The sequence below is a fragment of the Copadichromis virginalis genome, linkage group LG16 (genome assembly GCF_057382275.1).
Source record: "Copadichromis virginalis isolate Kocher_CV1m ecotype Utaka linkage group LG16, C_Virginalis_male_GT1.1, whole genome shotgun sequence".
Taxonomy (NCBI): Eukaryota; Metazoa; Chordata; class Actinopteri; order Cichliformes; family Cichlidae; genus Copadichromis; species Copadichromis virginalis.
The window spans coordinates 38205635-38223719 of NC_140633.1; the positions used below are offsets into that span (position 1 = coordinate 38205635).

An 18085-nucleotide genomic window follows, 5' to 3' on the forward strand; every position below is an offset into this window, starting at 1 on the left:
CAGAGAGAAGAGGTCACAGCAAATCGATACAGAGTTGCCCTGGGTGATCACCTTTATCCTATGATGAAACATTTCCATCAATGATAACTGTCCTTTTTAAATCTTTTTTTTATCACAAAGATGGTTCTCCCATCTCCAGGGCATCAGGGGTCAGGCAGTGGTTTGATGATAATGGCATGGATTGTTTGCTATATCTTCATGTTTCAAATCTGCCAGTTAAAGGTTAATGATATTTTAGGCTGGTGTGTCAGGCAGAATTCTTAAGATCATCAAAACACCAAAGAAAGGATGTATTTTTGGAAGAATGGTTTTCTGTTAGCTCCAACCATTTAATGCAACTGTTTAATGCAAACATTGTCATGTTAAGTGTGGGCCTGTGAGAGAGAGAATCAAAATTATATCTCACCATTTCAAGGAAACTTGTGATAATAATATTTCTAATGGTCTAGGAGAAAAATACTGAGGGATTTATTAGTGATGGCAGCTTGCATTTAGCTGCATTTATTAGTGCAGATAGAATGAAGGGCATTTCCATCTTTCTTTTCCACTCCTGTCACTGATGACAGAGTCTAATGTGAAGAATGACATTATCAAGGTGGAGCAACATTAAAGTCCAATAGTACTGACACAGCATCAGTCAAGTGTGAGCACGGTAATCTGGGTAGTGTTATCCCTGGGAATTTGAAGTAAAATTATAAAATAATCGCTTAACAATACCTTACGTATCTTAACCTTAGTCTCTGCAAGAGCTGCTGCACAATATTCTCACATATTGAAATTGAAAAATATTTTTTTCCTGTTGTATTTTGGGTCAATCTTTTTAAACAGGTACTGAAAGCCCTCTTCTTTTTGTTTTTCTATCAGGATTCTCTGTCTGTCTGCTTTCCCTGGCATATGGTGCGCTGCTAGTGATGCTCGGTGGGGTCTTTTGTTTATGTTTGGGTTGCGCATCGCCAGCTGTTAGCATCTTGTTCTCGCATTCCTTCATAACCTGGTTCACTGACGCCACAAAATGTCACATAAAACTGACACTCTTATTATCGTGGACAGTGTGATGTGGCACAGCTCTTGTCACGTGTTTGCTAAAGTTCTTATTTTCAAGGTCATTTTTACTGAAGTCTTTCTGAATTCAAATACTTCTATTGTTGTTTTATTTTTAAGTCCTGATCACCAACACTGAATGAATGTGATCTCTTACCAAGAATCAGTATTCATGTAGATCAGGGCTGCCCAATCCCAGTCCTCGAGAGCTACTATCCTGCAGCTTTTAGATGCATCCCTACTCCAACACAGCTGAATCAAATGAATGGCTTGTTATCAGGCCTTTGCCAAACATGATGGCATGCTGAAGAGGTAACCAAACCATTTGATTCAGCTGTGTTGGAGTAGGGATGCATCTAAAAGCTGCAGGACGGTAGCTCTCGAGGACCGGGATTGGGCACCCCTGATGTAGATAACTGAAAATCTCCTTTCTTGTCATCCTCTTTCCAGATGAGGGTTACTACCAAAGTGGAAGGTTTCAATTTGAAATAGATGTCCCTGAAGCCTATAACATGGTGGTGAGTAGTCAAGTTTCTCTCCTGTGGGCTGGTTTGAAAAGCACATTTCTGTGCCCGTGGGTGTCTCTGTGTTAGCCTGCTCACCTCTTCCTTTTGTTTGTTCTTTCACTCATTCTTTTCCTACCAAGCATTTATTCTGATACTCTTCTGTGTAAGTGTATTTATTCTGTGTTGTTTTTCTCCCTTTGCTCTACATTTTTTCACACAATCATTATTTGCTCCACACAAGTATATGCAGCACTTCATAATAGCTTCACAAATCCTTCTGCATAAAAAAGCAATCATTTTAGATCATTTAGATCTTAATGTAAGGAATGTAGTAATAATAGTAATAATGCATTTTATTTATAGGCGCCTTTAAAGACCCTCAAGGTCACCTTACATTAGTGCAACAAAATAAAAACACGAGGTAAATGAAAAATAAAAAATGTATGAAAATATAAAAGCTCAACAAGGTAAAAAGAGAATAAGACGGAATCATCATGAAGGGTATGCAATTTTGAATGGATGGGTTTTAAGACGTGATTTAAAAGTAGAGAGTTTGTAGTCTGGGGGTCTGGTGGAAGTGCATTCCAACGTCTCAGGGCAGAATAACTAAAGGCTCTGACTCCCATGGTAGTCAGGTAAACAGGTGGAACAGATGGAAGGGAAGCTAAAGAAGAGCGGAGTGTACGAAGTGGTGAGTGCGTATGGAGAAGATCAGATAAATATGGAGGAGCGAGGTTATGAAGCGCTTTGAAAGTAAGAAGCAGGATCTTGAAATCGACACGGAGGTGAATTGGAAGCCAATGGAGTTGTTTAAGTCTAATTCTGAAAATAATACATGCAGCTGTATTTTGAACTAACTGCAGTTTAAGGAGAGATTTATGAGGTAGACCATAGAGAAGTACAGTAATCTAAACAAAATGTGACGAGCATTGGCAAGTATGGCAGTACTGTTTGGAGTGAGTGAAGGTCGAAGGCGGTTAATAATACGAAGATGAAAATAAGTTTTGATTTGGTTCCTGTTAGAATAAATTCTGGGAGCTTTTTGCCATTAAGTTTAAGAAAATTGTGAGTAAACCAAATCGAGATTTCTCTTAAACAATCAGAAATGGATGTGGGTGGGAGAGTAGCTGTGGGTGTGGAAGATAAGTAGAGCTGGGTAGGGCTGCCACAAACAATTATTTTGATCGTCGACTAGTCACCGATTATTTTTGCGATTAGTCGACTAATCAGATCATCATCCATTGGACATAAAACATACAGCTTATTGCACCAGCAGCATCTGCTCTTATATAACTATCATTAGCTTACAGCTTTAAGTGTTTAAGGTCTGTGCTAACTAAAAATAAAGACAAGATGATAGTTTATTAAATTTTAATGACATTTGCAGATTGTTTCGTTGGAGTTTAATAAACTCAGCCGTCTGCTCCTTGCTAACTAAAATATAACAGGACACTGGAGTAAATTCTCGAGTATCTCACACTTCTGATAATCAGTTGTCTGCTTGACGTTTATTCAGCTGTGTAAAAACTATAACTTTAATCTCAGCCAAACAGATTTACTCAGGAACAAATAAAATACTAAAAAAAAGCCAAACAATAACATTTTTCAGTTATCTAAGTGATTTTAATAATTGACATTATCATGACTAGTCGACTAATCGTGGCAGCCCTAGAGCTGGGTGTCGTCTGCATAGCAGTGAAATTGGATGTTATATTTCTTGAAAATATTACCTAAGGGTAGGAGATGGATAATAAAGGGTAAAGGACCCAGGACAGAGCCCTGGGGTACACCAGAGTTAACTGGAGTAGATGGGGATCTGTGAGTGAGTAATTGAACAAACTGTGAACGGAAACAGAGATATGAGGTAAACTAGGCGACTGTTAAGATGCAAAACTGTTTTTTTTTTTTTTGTTTGTTTTTTTTAAATGCCTACATTTATTACTGGCTTGACTCCAGCAGTTAAACTGAACTATCTTTACAAATGATATGATGCACTAAATTAATAATTGCTGTATCTTAGTAAGGTTAGCTGTGAGTCTGTGCTCGCAGGTTGTAAATATGGCTTTCTCCTCATGGTAGAGCCAGAATAAAGTCAGGGGTTAGAGACGGAATTAATGAACACATAAATACACTCATACATGCTGTTTATGGAGCAAATTACAATTCTCAAATAAAATCTTTATACATCAGTAGTATAAATTTCAAAACTTCTACGTTGCTCATTCTTGAGTTATCATGTTGACAAACTTGCATGTCCGCATCGCCCGCTCGGCAAGCTGACTATAATACTCTGTCAGCCTTTTACGGCTGAGGGCTAAACACCTGTTAATCATGGGAAAAAAAAAGCTTTTAATTTTGACATGTATCTCTGACCTGAAGCGAGGCTTTCTTATGAGCTGTGTAGCTGTAAAATCTTGCTCATGGACAGATCCTTCCTGAATAATCACCAAGAAAAATAATTTCTATGAACAGTTAATCAGATCGACTTTACGACTCAAAATGTCAGCTGTTAGGGGAATAATAAGTGGGTTTATTCATTATCAGACTGACACGTCTTTTTAAAAACAAATTCTTTCTAATCTGAACTGATACAAATGTTCACCTCGCTGTTGAACAAGAAGTTCTTGATTATAGGTTTTTAAATGTAAAAAATAATCTGCTAATTTCAAATGGCCTAAAATGTTACATTAGTTGATCTATTGATAAACTTTAACTGAAACACAATCATAATTAATGGTCAGTCATTAAAGGACAGTCAGTTGCACTGTGCTTTTCTAGTCTTACTGACCAGTTAAACAGTATTACAACACAAGCAAAGAGAAGCATTTTCAATAACTGTTAGATTTGTTCCAGAAATACCCCCTCACTTTACTGTAATCCAGTTCCTGTTAGATGTGAAGTATCAATACTTGTTTATGTTTAATAGCTTTGTCGTCTCCAAATGCAATAGTTGGTTGTCACATGTAGGTACTCAAAATGTCAAGATGGGATTGACATCAGTGTAAGACTTAACTTCATGATATAGAAACAAGTAATTTGAGAAATTAAATCCATATAATTTAATTCTCATCAGAACCACATCACATAGCTGCTGGTATAAAGTTTTGTAGATATCAGGACATCAGAATGACTCTACAAAGACATAATTATAATTATCACTCAAGTCACTCCGACTTATCGGGGTGAAGTGAACAGTGTGTGTCATGCAACAGCGTTTCTTCATTTTCAAGTATTTATGAGTGCAATCTCTTTGTAATAAGCTGTTAGTCATAAAAAGTGCGATAAGAAATATTTCTTTTTTGGCTGTACTTGAAAATAGGGTGTTGTGACTTGCTGGGGGCTACTGTATATTACTCTTTTTTTCATAACAAAATGGCTCCAGACAAATAGCATTATAGGAAAAAGAAAGTAGCCATCAAGTCCAGAATGGGGAAGCTTAAAGCCGTTTAAAAAATCTGATTAGCAAAAAGTTTGTTTTTGTTTTGGACAGAAATAGAATCAACAGCAACATATTATTATTATTATTATTATTATTATTATTATTATTATTATTATTATTAACAACAACAACAACAAGTTTAAAAATAAGAACAACTGTGCAGGAGAGGTTAGGAAGACCATAAGGTTTTATAAGGCCACCTCCCCTATAACATTAACAGGTTAGCAGGAGAAACAGATAAGTGACATACAATAATTTACTAATATAATAAATATTCACATCATATACTATTAGAAATTAACATTGGTTTTTATTGTTTTTTGAAAGATTAAAATGCAGTTATCGACTGAAGAGCTGGTGGTGGCTTGTTCTCATATGAAGGTCCTCTGTATTTAAATCTATTTTGCCCAGTTAACGTTGTTCATAAGGGTAAACAAAAACCACCACAATGTCTTGTTGAATAAGTACGTGCATCTGAAGTTGAAAAGTAGACGATAGTGTCACAGGAAATTAGATTTATCTATGTTTTTTCTCATCATGCTGCAGTAGCGGGAGCTCTAAGCTAGAAACCTTCCTTACTGTCTTCTTTGGTTTTACTTACTTAATTCAAACACCATCTTTGAAACCACTCCTGTAAAGCTACAATAAAATTCTAATTACATGATTTTACTGTTTTTACAGTGGCCTATGTCACATTTGCTAACAAAGAAAAGAGGTCAGAAAAGTCAATAATGCTTTACTAGAAACAGCAGGATACGAGGCACGTGCACCAAAGGCTCAGACGCATCCTCGTTGCCCAGAAATGATGACTAGACCATTTTTGGACACTCTGCTGGGTTTTGTGTGCTCTGCTTTTTAACTGCTGTTTGCACAACACGATTCAAAAAAGAAACAATACTCATTTAACATGATTCCTCTGTTTTTATTTTCTGGTTGAGGGTTTTCTTTCTTGGACATTTCTCTGTGTCTGAGTCTTGTCTGTCATCTAATGAAATTTAGTCTGATTAATTAAGTTGGTTTAGAGCGTGTATGAAGTGATGCTCAGGTAACTTGGGAGACTAATAGGAAGTAGAAATGGACTGCTTTTAAAACATCACATAATGTTAAAATAATCAGATAACTTAAATGTGTCTCTTCCTAAATTGTTGGTTTGTTGGTTTCCAGCCTCCTAAAGTGAGATGTCTGACCAGAATATGGCATCCCAATATCACGGAGAATGGAGAAATCTGTTTGAGGTAAATTGTGTGTACCCTTCCCCAATATTACTTCTTCCTAGCGCGTGACATTTTATCTCATGTTGTCATTTTCTATTTAGCCTAGAAATTGATAGAAAACCAAAACTGAAAAATAATTTCTCTGAGCCCTCATTCTTTGAGAATCCTCGACAATGCATGCAAATGCAAAAAAAAATTAGTAGTCTACAGTAAAAAAAAACGCATTGTGCATTAAAAAGCTCACACAAAGCATCTTACATAAAGCGCAAGCGTTTACAGTATTGCAGATACTCTAGCTGTGTATCTCTTTTTTCTTCTGCAGCTTATTGCGGGAGCACTCTATTGATGGCACAGGCTGGGCCCCCACTAGAACATTAAAGGTAAAGTGTAACTTTTTCTTCAGTAGAATTTCCTTTTCTTTGTTTTTGCTGTGTAATTGAACTTTGGGGTCATCATCAGTGTTTTATCTGTGGGCTAGGGGTTCAATTCAAGTCCCGTTACAAAGATGTGGCTCAAAGGTGTGATGAAAGGTGCAGTTTGCTGATGTCGGCAGTCTTACTAGAATTGGACTCTATGATGAAAAAAAGTTTGGACCCTTCTAATTGCTACATCATAATATTTATGAATCTCTCCTTAGCTTTTGATACCATTGCAATGTACCCAAAACTCAACAAACTATCTGGATAACAGGTCAATTTTCTCCGTCAGAGACCAACATGTGGTGGTCATAGTCTGCCAAGCGTGTTTGAAACCCAAAGCTTTTGTTTTGCTCTGTTCCTGCTATGAAGCGCACAGATATCTTAATTTATATGTGAATCAAAATTAAACTTAATGCTATTATTTTTTTCAAGACTATTTCAACTAACTATATAACTTATATCGTGCTGAACCCTTGGAGGGAAATATTGATGCAATGCTAATTTTTAAGAAATGTGGACACTGTAACATGTAAATTAAAGCAAAATACAGTGATTTGCAAATCTCATAAAACCCATATTTTACTCGCAGTGAAATGTAGAAAACATCAGATGTTTAAACTGAAATAATGTCCCATTTTCAGAAAAAAATAAAGTCATTTTGAACTCTATGGGAGAATCGTGCGTCAAACATTAGGACGGACCCAGCATGTCTTTTTTTATTTAACAGTCTGTAAACATCTGGGAACTGAGGAGGGGCGCTGCTAGACTTTGGGGAGAAGGAGGTTGACGCAGTCTCGTCTGAGCGAGGATTCTTGCTGCTCAGCCGTCCCTGGTCGTCCTTGTCCAATTTAATTTTTTTCATTTCATGACGAGCTAAATGTTTTTAAAAGGTAAAATGTCTGGAATGTAAGTTGGCCAGTTCATCGCCCAGACTCTTCTGTGAAGCCATGTTGTTGTAATAGATGTAATGCGCAGTTCTGCTTCCTCTTGCTGATTATCCTGAGTATGAATATGTAAGGTTTTGCTTAGATAAATGGGAGCATATGTTCCTCTAAAACCCATGTCACCCTATATCATCAAAGATCAAGAGTTTTGAACTGCAAGCCAGATGCCGTCAATTAATTTCAAGTCGCTTGACCACAGAACAGTTTTCCACTTTTCTTCAGTTCATTTTAAAAAGCCTTGTCCCAGAGAACATGGTAGTGTTTCTGGATCACGTTCACACATGGCTCCTTCTTTGTATCATAGAGCTTTAACCTGCATTTGTGGATTGCACGGTAAACTGTGTCCTGGACGTGTTCCTGAGCCCAGGCAGTAATTTCCATGACAGAATCAAGCCTGTTTTTAATGCAGTGCTGCCTGAGGGCCTGAAGACCACGTGTTTGCACGCAGATATTTCTTTTGAAGGCGTTACGTACTACAGATAATAAGATATTCAAAGTCATCACAAATTTAAGTGGAGCATCGTTATTCTGAAATTGTTCTTCTATTTGTAGACACTGTGTTTTTACAGACTTGCAGACTGGTGAACCTCTGCCCATCTTTTCATAAACATGTTTTCTGTGCTCTATTGGGAGTAAAATATGGGTTCATGAGTTTTGCAAGTGATTGTTTTCTGTTTTTATTTACTTTACACAGGAGTTGGGGTTGTACATGATTTCAAACACAAAAGACACGAGCATCACACTCCTTGACACACAGTGTCTTTCACTTTCTTAAACTAACAAAGAGGCAGAAAAAATACAGCTCAGAGCTTTGGCATTCTCTCAGGACACAATAAAGTGTTGCAGGGCCGTGGAAGATAAACTCCACAATAAAAAAGCTTTTCAGCTGCATGTAAAAGAAAGCCTTGACTTTTCATGCTTCACCCTTCACTCAATTTAGATTATTATTTTTTTTTTAATCTCTTAAGAAAGAGTTACTGAAGACTCGAGCAAGGACGTCCTCCTCTAGCCCAATTCAAGATTGTCTGAAATAATGTCTGATAGAAACTATGGACTGAAACATAATGTAGTTGTACTTTCTACGTTAAATAAGATTTCTCTGCAGAGATTCAAGAGTATATAAAAATTGCTGTCACAAACTGCATTGGTATGCTCTTGTAGCTTTAGAAATATGCAAATGTATGCATTTGAAGTACTGGGTGGGCTTTCTTCCTCCAGTGCAGGATTTCCGAGTTTAGAGGGTCATTCACTAAATCCTCTTTGAATACCCTCGAGTTTCCTGCAAAGGCGCTTGTCGGAAGTTACTGTCAGGATTTGTCTTACCCTTTATTCCTGTTTTAGGTTGTGTGTGTGTGTGTGTGTGTGTGTGTGTGTGTGTGTGTCAATCCAGACTAGCTGCCTTCCTTTGCCTTTTGTTTTGTTTTTTGCAGACATTGCTTTTATTCTTTACCTTCCTTCAAAGAAGACACATTCCTTTATTCTTGTACAAACACTTTGTTCATACTATTTGTCCTTGTACAATATGTCTCACATAGTTGAAACTCTCAGGCTGGTTATGTTTTCTTTTATTGGGTGATCATCATTACAGGTTTAGTATCCCCAGAGCATTGAATAAATGATGTTACATTATTTAGCATGCTCTCAGTCACAGTCGGTTAGGGGGGAAAATGTATAATGGGGTCCAATGACTGTTATGTGTCTGCAATCAGGTTTCTACTAAGGATTCATAAAGGGAAATTATAGAAATGTAGGCTTATAACTTGGAGAAAAATAACTGTACAAAAGAACTGAATTATCTACTATTCTTCCTTGTACAACATGATTGTACAAGAATTAAAGAATGTGTCAAATCTACTTTTAACATCTACGAAACAATGTACACTTTGGAAAAAAATGTGCGTTATTTTTTTTTTTTTTTTTAGCTGCTTTTATGGCAGTAAAAGTCTGGTGGCCACCGCTGCTGTGATCCAAAAATGTCCAATGTTGATTTGCGGACAGCAGGACATCTTTAACTCCCACAATCTTAAATGAGCTGGGTCCAATAAATCCTTGTCATTGTTTCTTTGTAGAGTTATTACCTTGAATCCGTGAATGTCGTTCACTGAAAATAGTTAGCAGGATTCCTGAAAAGAGTTTCTGAGCGATTTCACCAACCACATCTTTTCCTCTTTTTTTTTTTCCCTTTATTGTAAATGCAGTGCTGCCTGAAGGCCTGGAGATCATGGCTATTCAACATTGGTTTTGTCCCTTATAACCAGGCATTTCTGTTGAATTTCTAAAACTTGAATTAGATTAGGTACCACAGTCAGTGAATTACTTGCAGTTTTAATGTTGCTTAACAATTTGAATATCTAATTCAATATTCCAGAAAGTAGTGAACACTTTCCATTCTTTACCTCTTCATATGCAGCCGTGTTACTTATGACCTGTGGTTGGTTTTAAAAAATGTTTCAGGTATTTTTTTCCACATTTGATAAAAAATAAACGTTGGGTCTGTGTTTCCACAAGCCCCGCTGGTTTAGAGACTTATTCATCATGAAGAAAACAAGACAGTCAGCGATCGATCGATTTACTTGCAAGGGAGGCCTCGTCGGTGTCTACCACGAAAATGACCCCAATGACGGCCTCCTCTCACTGCCTTTTATTGGGAAAGCAGTTCACACAATGCACATCACAGCAAGGCAACACCCACATGTTTCTAAGACAAGGCATTGTATGTATATGTGTGAACTAGGGCTGCTCGATTATGGCAAAAATTATAATCACGATTATTTTCACGGAAATTGAGATCTCGATTATTCGACGATATTTATTTAACAACAACAATGTATTGAATAATGACTTTAAAGATTGTCAAAAAATAATATAAAATAGTGTGCAAATACTGATAACAGTGCAAATGTTTACAATATAAAAAATAAATGAAAAATGTAAACATCTGTGACAGCACTGAGCAGCTCCTTCAGTGGGAGACTGCGGCACCCACGGTGTGGGACGGAGAGATTTCGCAGGTCTTTCCTCCCCACTGCTGTCAGACTCCATAATAAAGACTTTAACTGATCAAGCACACACATCCATACATATGCAATAATACTTTCTGTCATCGTTGTATTTTTACTCAGTTGTATATAGTATTTGTATTCTATTTTTATCTTATTGTATATTTATTTTATTTTATTCTACTGTATATAGTATTTTATTTTATTCTATTCTGTACAGTTGTGTACTGTATTTATTCTTATTGTATTCTAATTTTTGCCTCATAACTTTTGCACTGTCCACTTCCTGCTGTGACAAAACAAATTTCCCACGTGTGGGACTAATAAAGGTTATCTTATCTTATCTTATCTTATCTATGTTTAGTGAACTTTGCAGTGTTGCTCTGTGGAGCAGCTACAACACTGTGGCAAAGTTTACACACTATGTCTACTTGATTCATGTCTGACTCCGCAAACCCATAATGTTTCCACACCACTGAAGGTTTTTTTTACCTCCCTTTTCAACCAACGGCAGTCACTCTCCTCTCCAAATAACTTCTGCTTAGCTTTCCGAGCTTCCCTCGGGTCCTCTTAATTGTTGTGACGCGAGTTCGAAATGCAGAGAGGTGCGCTCGATTTGCCACACGGAGCAGCGCGAGAGTAAAGCACGAGGGAGGTGCTAATAATCGGCTCAGTCATTTTTAATGATCGTTGAAAGCCCAGATCATAATTTAGATTAAAATTCGATTAATTGAGCAGCCCTAGTGTGAACGTGTGTGTGTGTGTGTGTGTGTGTGTGTGTGTGTGTGTGTGTGTGTGTGTGTGTGTGTGTGTGACCTCCTGCTGACCAAAGGGTCATAAAAGCAGGAGCAACATCACAAGAAACAGATCTTCCAGATAGGATGTATCTGCAATAAAACACTACAGCCCCCCCAGAACCTCGAGAGGCTGGGGAGGGGGACAAAAGAATGAATTCCTTTCATCACAGAGTTAAAACAATGTAGAAATGGTAAGCATAAAAATGACAACATTTAACAATTCACTCTAACATTTCCCTCCCAGCCATTCTGATGAGTACCTGTGGCTCAGCTGGTTTCTTCACCGGATTGAGACGAGGGGCCCTGGAGGCTCTCCCCCCCTTTGTACCCGGTCTTCCTGCCACTTACTCCGAGCTGGCCTTGATGTGTGTCACCTTTTAATAGTGCGCTTGATGTATCCAAGTGTTTCTTTCAGCAATCTTCACTGCTGTGGGCGTCGTCAGCAGCACCTGATAGGGACAGTATATCTCAAACTTTATTCATTTCTCCCCTGTAACATTCACATTTTCTCCAACATTACCTCAACAACACAGTGTAATTTCATCATCAACATATATCCTGTAACCAGAGTTTTCTTCACACAATATCTCAGTAATCCTGTGGTAGAAAAACATCATTAAGTTGTGTCCTGCTCTAAATCACATGATCAAATCAATTGATTAACCATCTGCTGTAAAAAAAGAAATGTAATTGTTAGCGCTGCGCAGGTGTATACACTCTTTTTCACAGTAATCACAGTGAGCAACACAAGGTAGTGAATAACACACCCATGGTAAATTCACAGACACAGAACATGTTAAACTAAAAAGGTTAAATTTGCATGTAGTTTTTGTATTATTTTCTAATAAATGTAGAATTGAAATAATTTCCAAATCCCTAAGTCAGTTTTTGATTACATTTTAGATGTTCTCACAATTTGTTAAGGTTATAGAGCTCATGAGTTGCTCAGCCTGTATATGCTGTGGTTATAAGCAGTTTTTCTTGTTGTGGTTTGGTGTACAATCACAGTTGATGTAGCGGACATGCACACATAGTCTTATTTTCATTTACCTTCCTCTGATTACTTCTATGGAACCCCACAAATCCTCCTCCGAAGCTCAAATCAATTACGTTACATTCGACTTTAATCTCATGTTGCTTGTTGGCACTAGTTTCCAGAACACAGTGGAAATGTATAAAGTATAAAAAATAAAACAAATCCTAATCTGTGCTGATTTTAAAAAAGCATTTTTATTTCTATAAAATGAAACTTAAAATGTTGAAAATCTGAGAAATGGAGAACACTTTACTCTGAAACCTCTTTGATAAAGTACTTCAGCCGCGGTTCCTCTGTCGTTTTCTTTTCCATGACTTTGATTATAAGAAGGCACTGCACAGAAAGCAACTTTGTATCCAGTGTGAGGACATAATTGGTTTTCTCTTTATCGTAATGTTAAAAAAAACAAGTCGTGGACAAATACATTTTTGCATATGTATTCCTTACACAATGTAATTTTATTTTTTGAGAAGAGTATTTGAATGAATCATACAAATGGGATTTACCAAAGTTTGTGGCAGACTTGCATTTATTATACTTTAATTTGCATCTAAGGTGGTTTTGATAGTTGCTGCTCAGACTGTTAATTTACTTTGAATGACAGGAGATGTTATTAGAATGAGCCCATAATACGTATGGGTTACAGTCCTGTGGCTCCGTTCAGAACAATTAGAGGCTACTCTCACACAATCAGTCCTGTGAAAAACTTCACAAAGCTTCACAAAAATGCAGTAGAAGTGTGTGTGCAAAAAACGAGTACATCCCACAATTCGACTACTTGTAGAACTTTAAGAGTAATAACTTGAGATGATTGTTTGAGTCCACAGGGTTTCTCTCGACTTGAGGTCTGATCTTTGACTGGGCTGTTGCAGCCATTCTGTTAGAGGTTTGCTGCTGTGTTTGGGATCATTGTCGAGATCAATTTCCTGATTTTGCCCAAGCTTTAGCTGTCAGACCTATTATACAGTAAGTAGTAGTGCTTGTTATTGACAAAAACATAATATAAGAATTAGGGCTGCCACAAACGATTATTTTGATAGTCGACTAGTCACCGATTATTTTTGCGATTAGTCGACTAATCAGATCATCATCCATTGGACGTATAGCGTACAGCTTATTGCACCAACATGCATCTGCTCTTATATAACTATCAATAGCTTACAGCTTTAAGTGTTTAAGGTATGTGCTAAGTAAAAATAAAGACAAGATGATAGTTTATTAAATTTTAATGAAATTTGCAGATTGTTTCGGTGAAGTTTAATAAACTCCTTGCTATCTAAAATATAAAAGGACACCGGAGTAAATTCTCGAGCATCTCACATTTCTGATAATCAGCTGTCTGCTTGACGTTTATTCAGCTGTGTAAAAACTATAACTTTAATCTCAGCCAAACCGATTTACTCAGGAACAAATAAAATACTGAAAAAAGCCAAATAATAACATTTTTAAGTTATCTAAGTGACTTATATATCATGTTTAACCTGAGAAGTGAAAGACGGCGGTGGGTTTGAAAACGATTTGCCGGGGGTCCGGTGTTCTCACGGGCTCTAGTGAGCCTAGCCCCCGGCTAGCTATCGAGCTAGTGGGTAACAGACGTCTCCAAAAACGTCTGAGCGCTTTTGAAAATATGTGGTGTCTTGATAAACTGAGTTTATTTTGTGACCCAGAAAGAATAATAAGAGTAATATTAAGACTAACTAGCTGCCGCCATTGTTGGAAACTGAGCAGGGCCGCGCTATGAATTCTGGGACACAGCTACTTCTTCTTCGGGGTTTAACGGCAGCTGGCATCCTTGTACATGCAGTGCTGCCATCTTCTGTTTCAGTCCGTTATTACACTGTTAAATCCTGCTATTATTCCTGCGTCTTTTGTGATCTTATAAAGCTTCAAACAACGCGTCGACTATTAAATCAGTCGTCGACGATTTTGATAGTCGACGATTTTTCGTGACTAGTCGACTAATCGTGGCAGCACTAATAAGAATAGAGAAAAATCAAGAGAATTCTGATTTAAAATAAATTTAAAAGCATAGATGTTAATGATTGCTGTATGTGTGATGATGTCTGTGCAAAGTTTCATATTGGCCCAGCTGCTAAGGAGGAGAGAGCGTACATGCCAAAGTACAAATGATTATAGTAAAATGCATAACTTTGTAATGAATAACCCCCAACACTGCTTTGGCCTTAAACTGGCTCTAAATCTGTCCAAATTACGATTGTACTTTGCATATCCAAAGCTAAGTGGTTGCTAGAACAGCTATTATAATTAAAAATGGCAACATTTAAACAGCCTTTCACTGATTATCTGGTGGAACGATTTATGAAGGACATAAAAGGCTTCGAGTGATGCTCACAGTCATATTGTTTAAGGTTTTTTGTGGCTGTCCCTTTCTATTCCTGGCCTGTCTCTCTGTGTGACCCCAGCTCAAGTTAAAACGTGGCCTGTGTTTGTTTACCTAAAGGTAGGTGTGAGTGTGATCATATGTGTGAGAGTGGTTGACTTTGGGTTGATGTGCGTCAGCAAGTGTCATCAGGTTCACAAAAGTGAAAAGAAAACACAACAAAAGGATTGTTGGTCACCGCTCTTCTGTACTTCAGCCCACACACTGCTACGTGAAATATCTTTGCTGTGTGTATTTGTATATAGTCATGCCATATTCAATATTTCATTGCTTTAAGGTTTATTTCAGCAGAAATATTGTGCCTACATGTATTTATTTTCAACTTATTCTATGTAAGTGTTTCTAATAGGTGCTTTATAGTCAGGTCCTATATCAGTAGTTCCAGTACTGAGAATCATCTTTGTGGTTTTATGAATTCACTTCAAACAAAACTATTTGCTGACTAATCAGAAATGCTGCCAGAGGTTCTTTTTGTTAAAGGATTAGAAAAAAAGCAATGTTTGTTTCACAGTTTAAATCCGATGTTTGTTTTTAAGGTGCACCATAGCTTTTAGAAAATTCTGGAAATGTTGATTGGAAAGGCGTCGTGACACTTTTCAAAGTCTCTTTTACTGACTTTTGCTGACTTCTGCTCACACTCGTGGCTCTGAGCACTGGGCTGCCGGGGTGTCCTTGCATCGAAGTATGTAAAGTAAGTCAGTAGAGTGTAGTTTTTTTGCTTCTAGGTTGATTGGAGTGGTAATAACATTGTTTTTGTTTTTCTTCAGGTAACCAGTTTCCTCACATTTTTTCCTTCTGTGTTTTGTGGCTGTTTTCTCTAAAATGGTTTTTACCTACCTAACTTCTAGTTCACTCGGAGCTTGTGTTGACTTTTCTTTTTCCCTTTCTTTTTCTTGTTGCTCATAAACTTTCTTCTGCTTAGAAGGGCATATCACTGGCTGCAGTGCCTTACAGCTTTAAGAAAAAGTAAAGCAAAGTAAAAAATAATCTCTTACTTTAGACTGGCTTTAATAAAAGCTGGAAGGGATTTAGTTTTAGCTCACCATGATTTGGAAGAGAAAACTTTTGGTTTTAATATCATGAACATTGTACAACGAGAAGGCTTTGTGTTTACTTTTCTCACAAAGCATCCAGTGCACACCTTCAGAACTTTGAAAGACAAGCTAGTTGTTTGTCTTTTAAAATAATCATTACTCAGAACTTCATGTAATTATGTAAATTAACAAAATATTTTCTTATGGCATGAATGAAGGTAAACGAAACCTCTGAAAGCATTCAGTTAAATCAAAGTAATCCTTTAAAATGATCAGTATTGCAAGTTGTATTTAGCAAGTGAATGAAATGAAGATTATTTAGTCTTTTTGGTCTCTCACAATTTCTTCTGATGTACTTGTTGTCATTTCTAACTGTCTTTTTTTTCTTTACTGTAGCTATTGTGGGTGAAGATCACCCTTCAACCTTTTTACTGTGCATAATCCCAACATGAGACGGCACTGAAAAACATCTTTTTGCTTTTGAGGAAATTACTAGACGTGTAAAAATGTGTTTATGTAACAGGTTATGTATAAAAATGTTTGCTGTTTTTGACATTCTGGTCAAGGAAACAGTTTATCTTTAACGTGTTTTCAGATAGGGGAAATACACTTACACCAAAACAAAGAAAGGCTGGCCTTTAAGTGTTTTATTCAACAAACGTGTTGTTAGATGTCAGCTATTGAGGAATTCTCACGTTCTCTGCTAGTTTTGAGCACTTCAGCAGAAAATGACTTCTTATAAAAGTTTTGCATTGTGTTATAGATCTTATACATGTTGTGTTGAGCTGTTCATCAGTCTCTGACATCTGCTTGCCAAAAAGTTTGCCAGACTTATAAGATGTTTTTGTGCTGTCGTTTTGTACGTCATCTTTCATTCGCTTTTATAGAATTTAATAAATAAACAAAAATGTTTTTCTTCATTATCAGAAGTCAAAAATCAGAATGTTTTTAAAAACATAGTATAAATATGTTCATAGTATGCATATAATGTAGTAAGTGTAGTGTTTTTGTTAATGTTCTTTCATTTGTTTTTGTCTTCTAGGATGTGGTCTGGGGATTGAACTCCTTGTTTACTGTAAGTTTTTGCTAGTTTATGACCTAACGCGTGAACACATGCACAGTTTCATTGGAGAATTTCGTCATCTAAATCGGGGAAATCCAACGAAAGAGCTTCCTAAAGCCCTCCCTGAATTAAATCCCTTAACTGGAGAGTAAACCTTCACAAAGACATTCACACTATTGAAGCTGCTCGCTGTATGTAGGTTATACTAATGACATTACTCTTAATTCACATCAAATTAAACAAGGTCCTTGTTTTTTTTTTTATCCGCTTCTGCAGCGTAGAGAAATTATCTTTCTCCTCATGATGAACGCTTTGAGTTGATGGGGAATAAAAGCAGGAAAATTGGATTACGTATTACTTATCGAGATCCTGGGCCAGCTGGCTCTGGATGTCTCCTAGTTCCAGGTCTTATATGGAAAGATAAGGACTAATTGATTATAAATTCTTTAGGAAATGAATGAAATTGATAAGTAATCGAATTGAGGGTTATATTGAGGAAAAACATACAGTTATCTGAATGTCCTTTCAGAATTATGTTAAATGTTTAATTTTGTGAATCTAAACGTGAATTTTAAGTATGTCTGATTTTTATTTTTTATTTTTATTTTTTTTAATTAAATAAAAATAACTTTTAAAAAGTTATTTACTGCCATAGTAAGAAGAGATTAAGGAGCTTGAAGCATTTTGAATATTTAGTCCAGTCATTTAATGTGAGCTTGAATAACCTCATCACATTTCGAACAAGGAAACCACTTCTCAGGCGTCTGTTTTAGCTCAATTTTCTTTCTGTTTATCACAGTTGCTGCTTTCAGGGTGTCAATACAGAAAGGAAGTAATGTGAATGTGGGTTGTATTTCCCACACCAAAGTTTACAGAATTAACACATGTAGCTGATACTGAAATAAATGCCAGTTTTGAAGATGTGTGTGGTTTGATCCATCGAACGATGATGACCCCCTCCTTTGCCTCTTCCACAGGACCTTTTGAACTTTGATGACCCGCTGAACATTGATGCAGCAGAACATCATCTGAGAGACAAGGTGAGACATGTCGTTCAGGTCATCTGGTATAAATTCGGCACACTTGTTAATTATCTGCAAGATGTGCTCGTAGTCCTCATAATACTAGCCTGTGGCTATCGCTCACATATGTAAACACAGACTTTGTACTTTAATTTATCACATTGCCTTTT

The 18085-nt window shown here is 36.9% G+C and overlaps 1 protein-coding gene across 1 annotated transcript in view; it reads left to right on the top strand.

Annotated features, from left to right (window-relative positions):
• The window catches only part of ube2f (ubiquitin-conjugating enzyme E2F (putative)), a 50130-nt gene that overhangs the window by 19562 nt on the left and 12483 nt on the right, over nt 1–18085 (top strand). The window contains exons 5-9 of the mRNA XM_085434714.1: nt 1492–1559; nt 6151–6221; nt 6523–6580; nt 16873–16905; nt 17871–17933. Coding sequence (XP_085290840.1) covers nt 1492–1559; nt 6151–6221; nt 6523–6580; nt 16873–16905; nt 17871–17933 — 293 coding nt within the window. The remainder of the gene's footprint in view (nt 1–1491; nt 1560–6150; nt 6222–6522; nt 6581–16872; nt 16906–17870; nt 17934–18085) is intronic.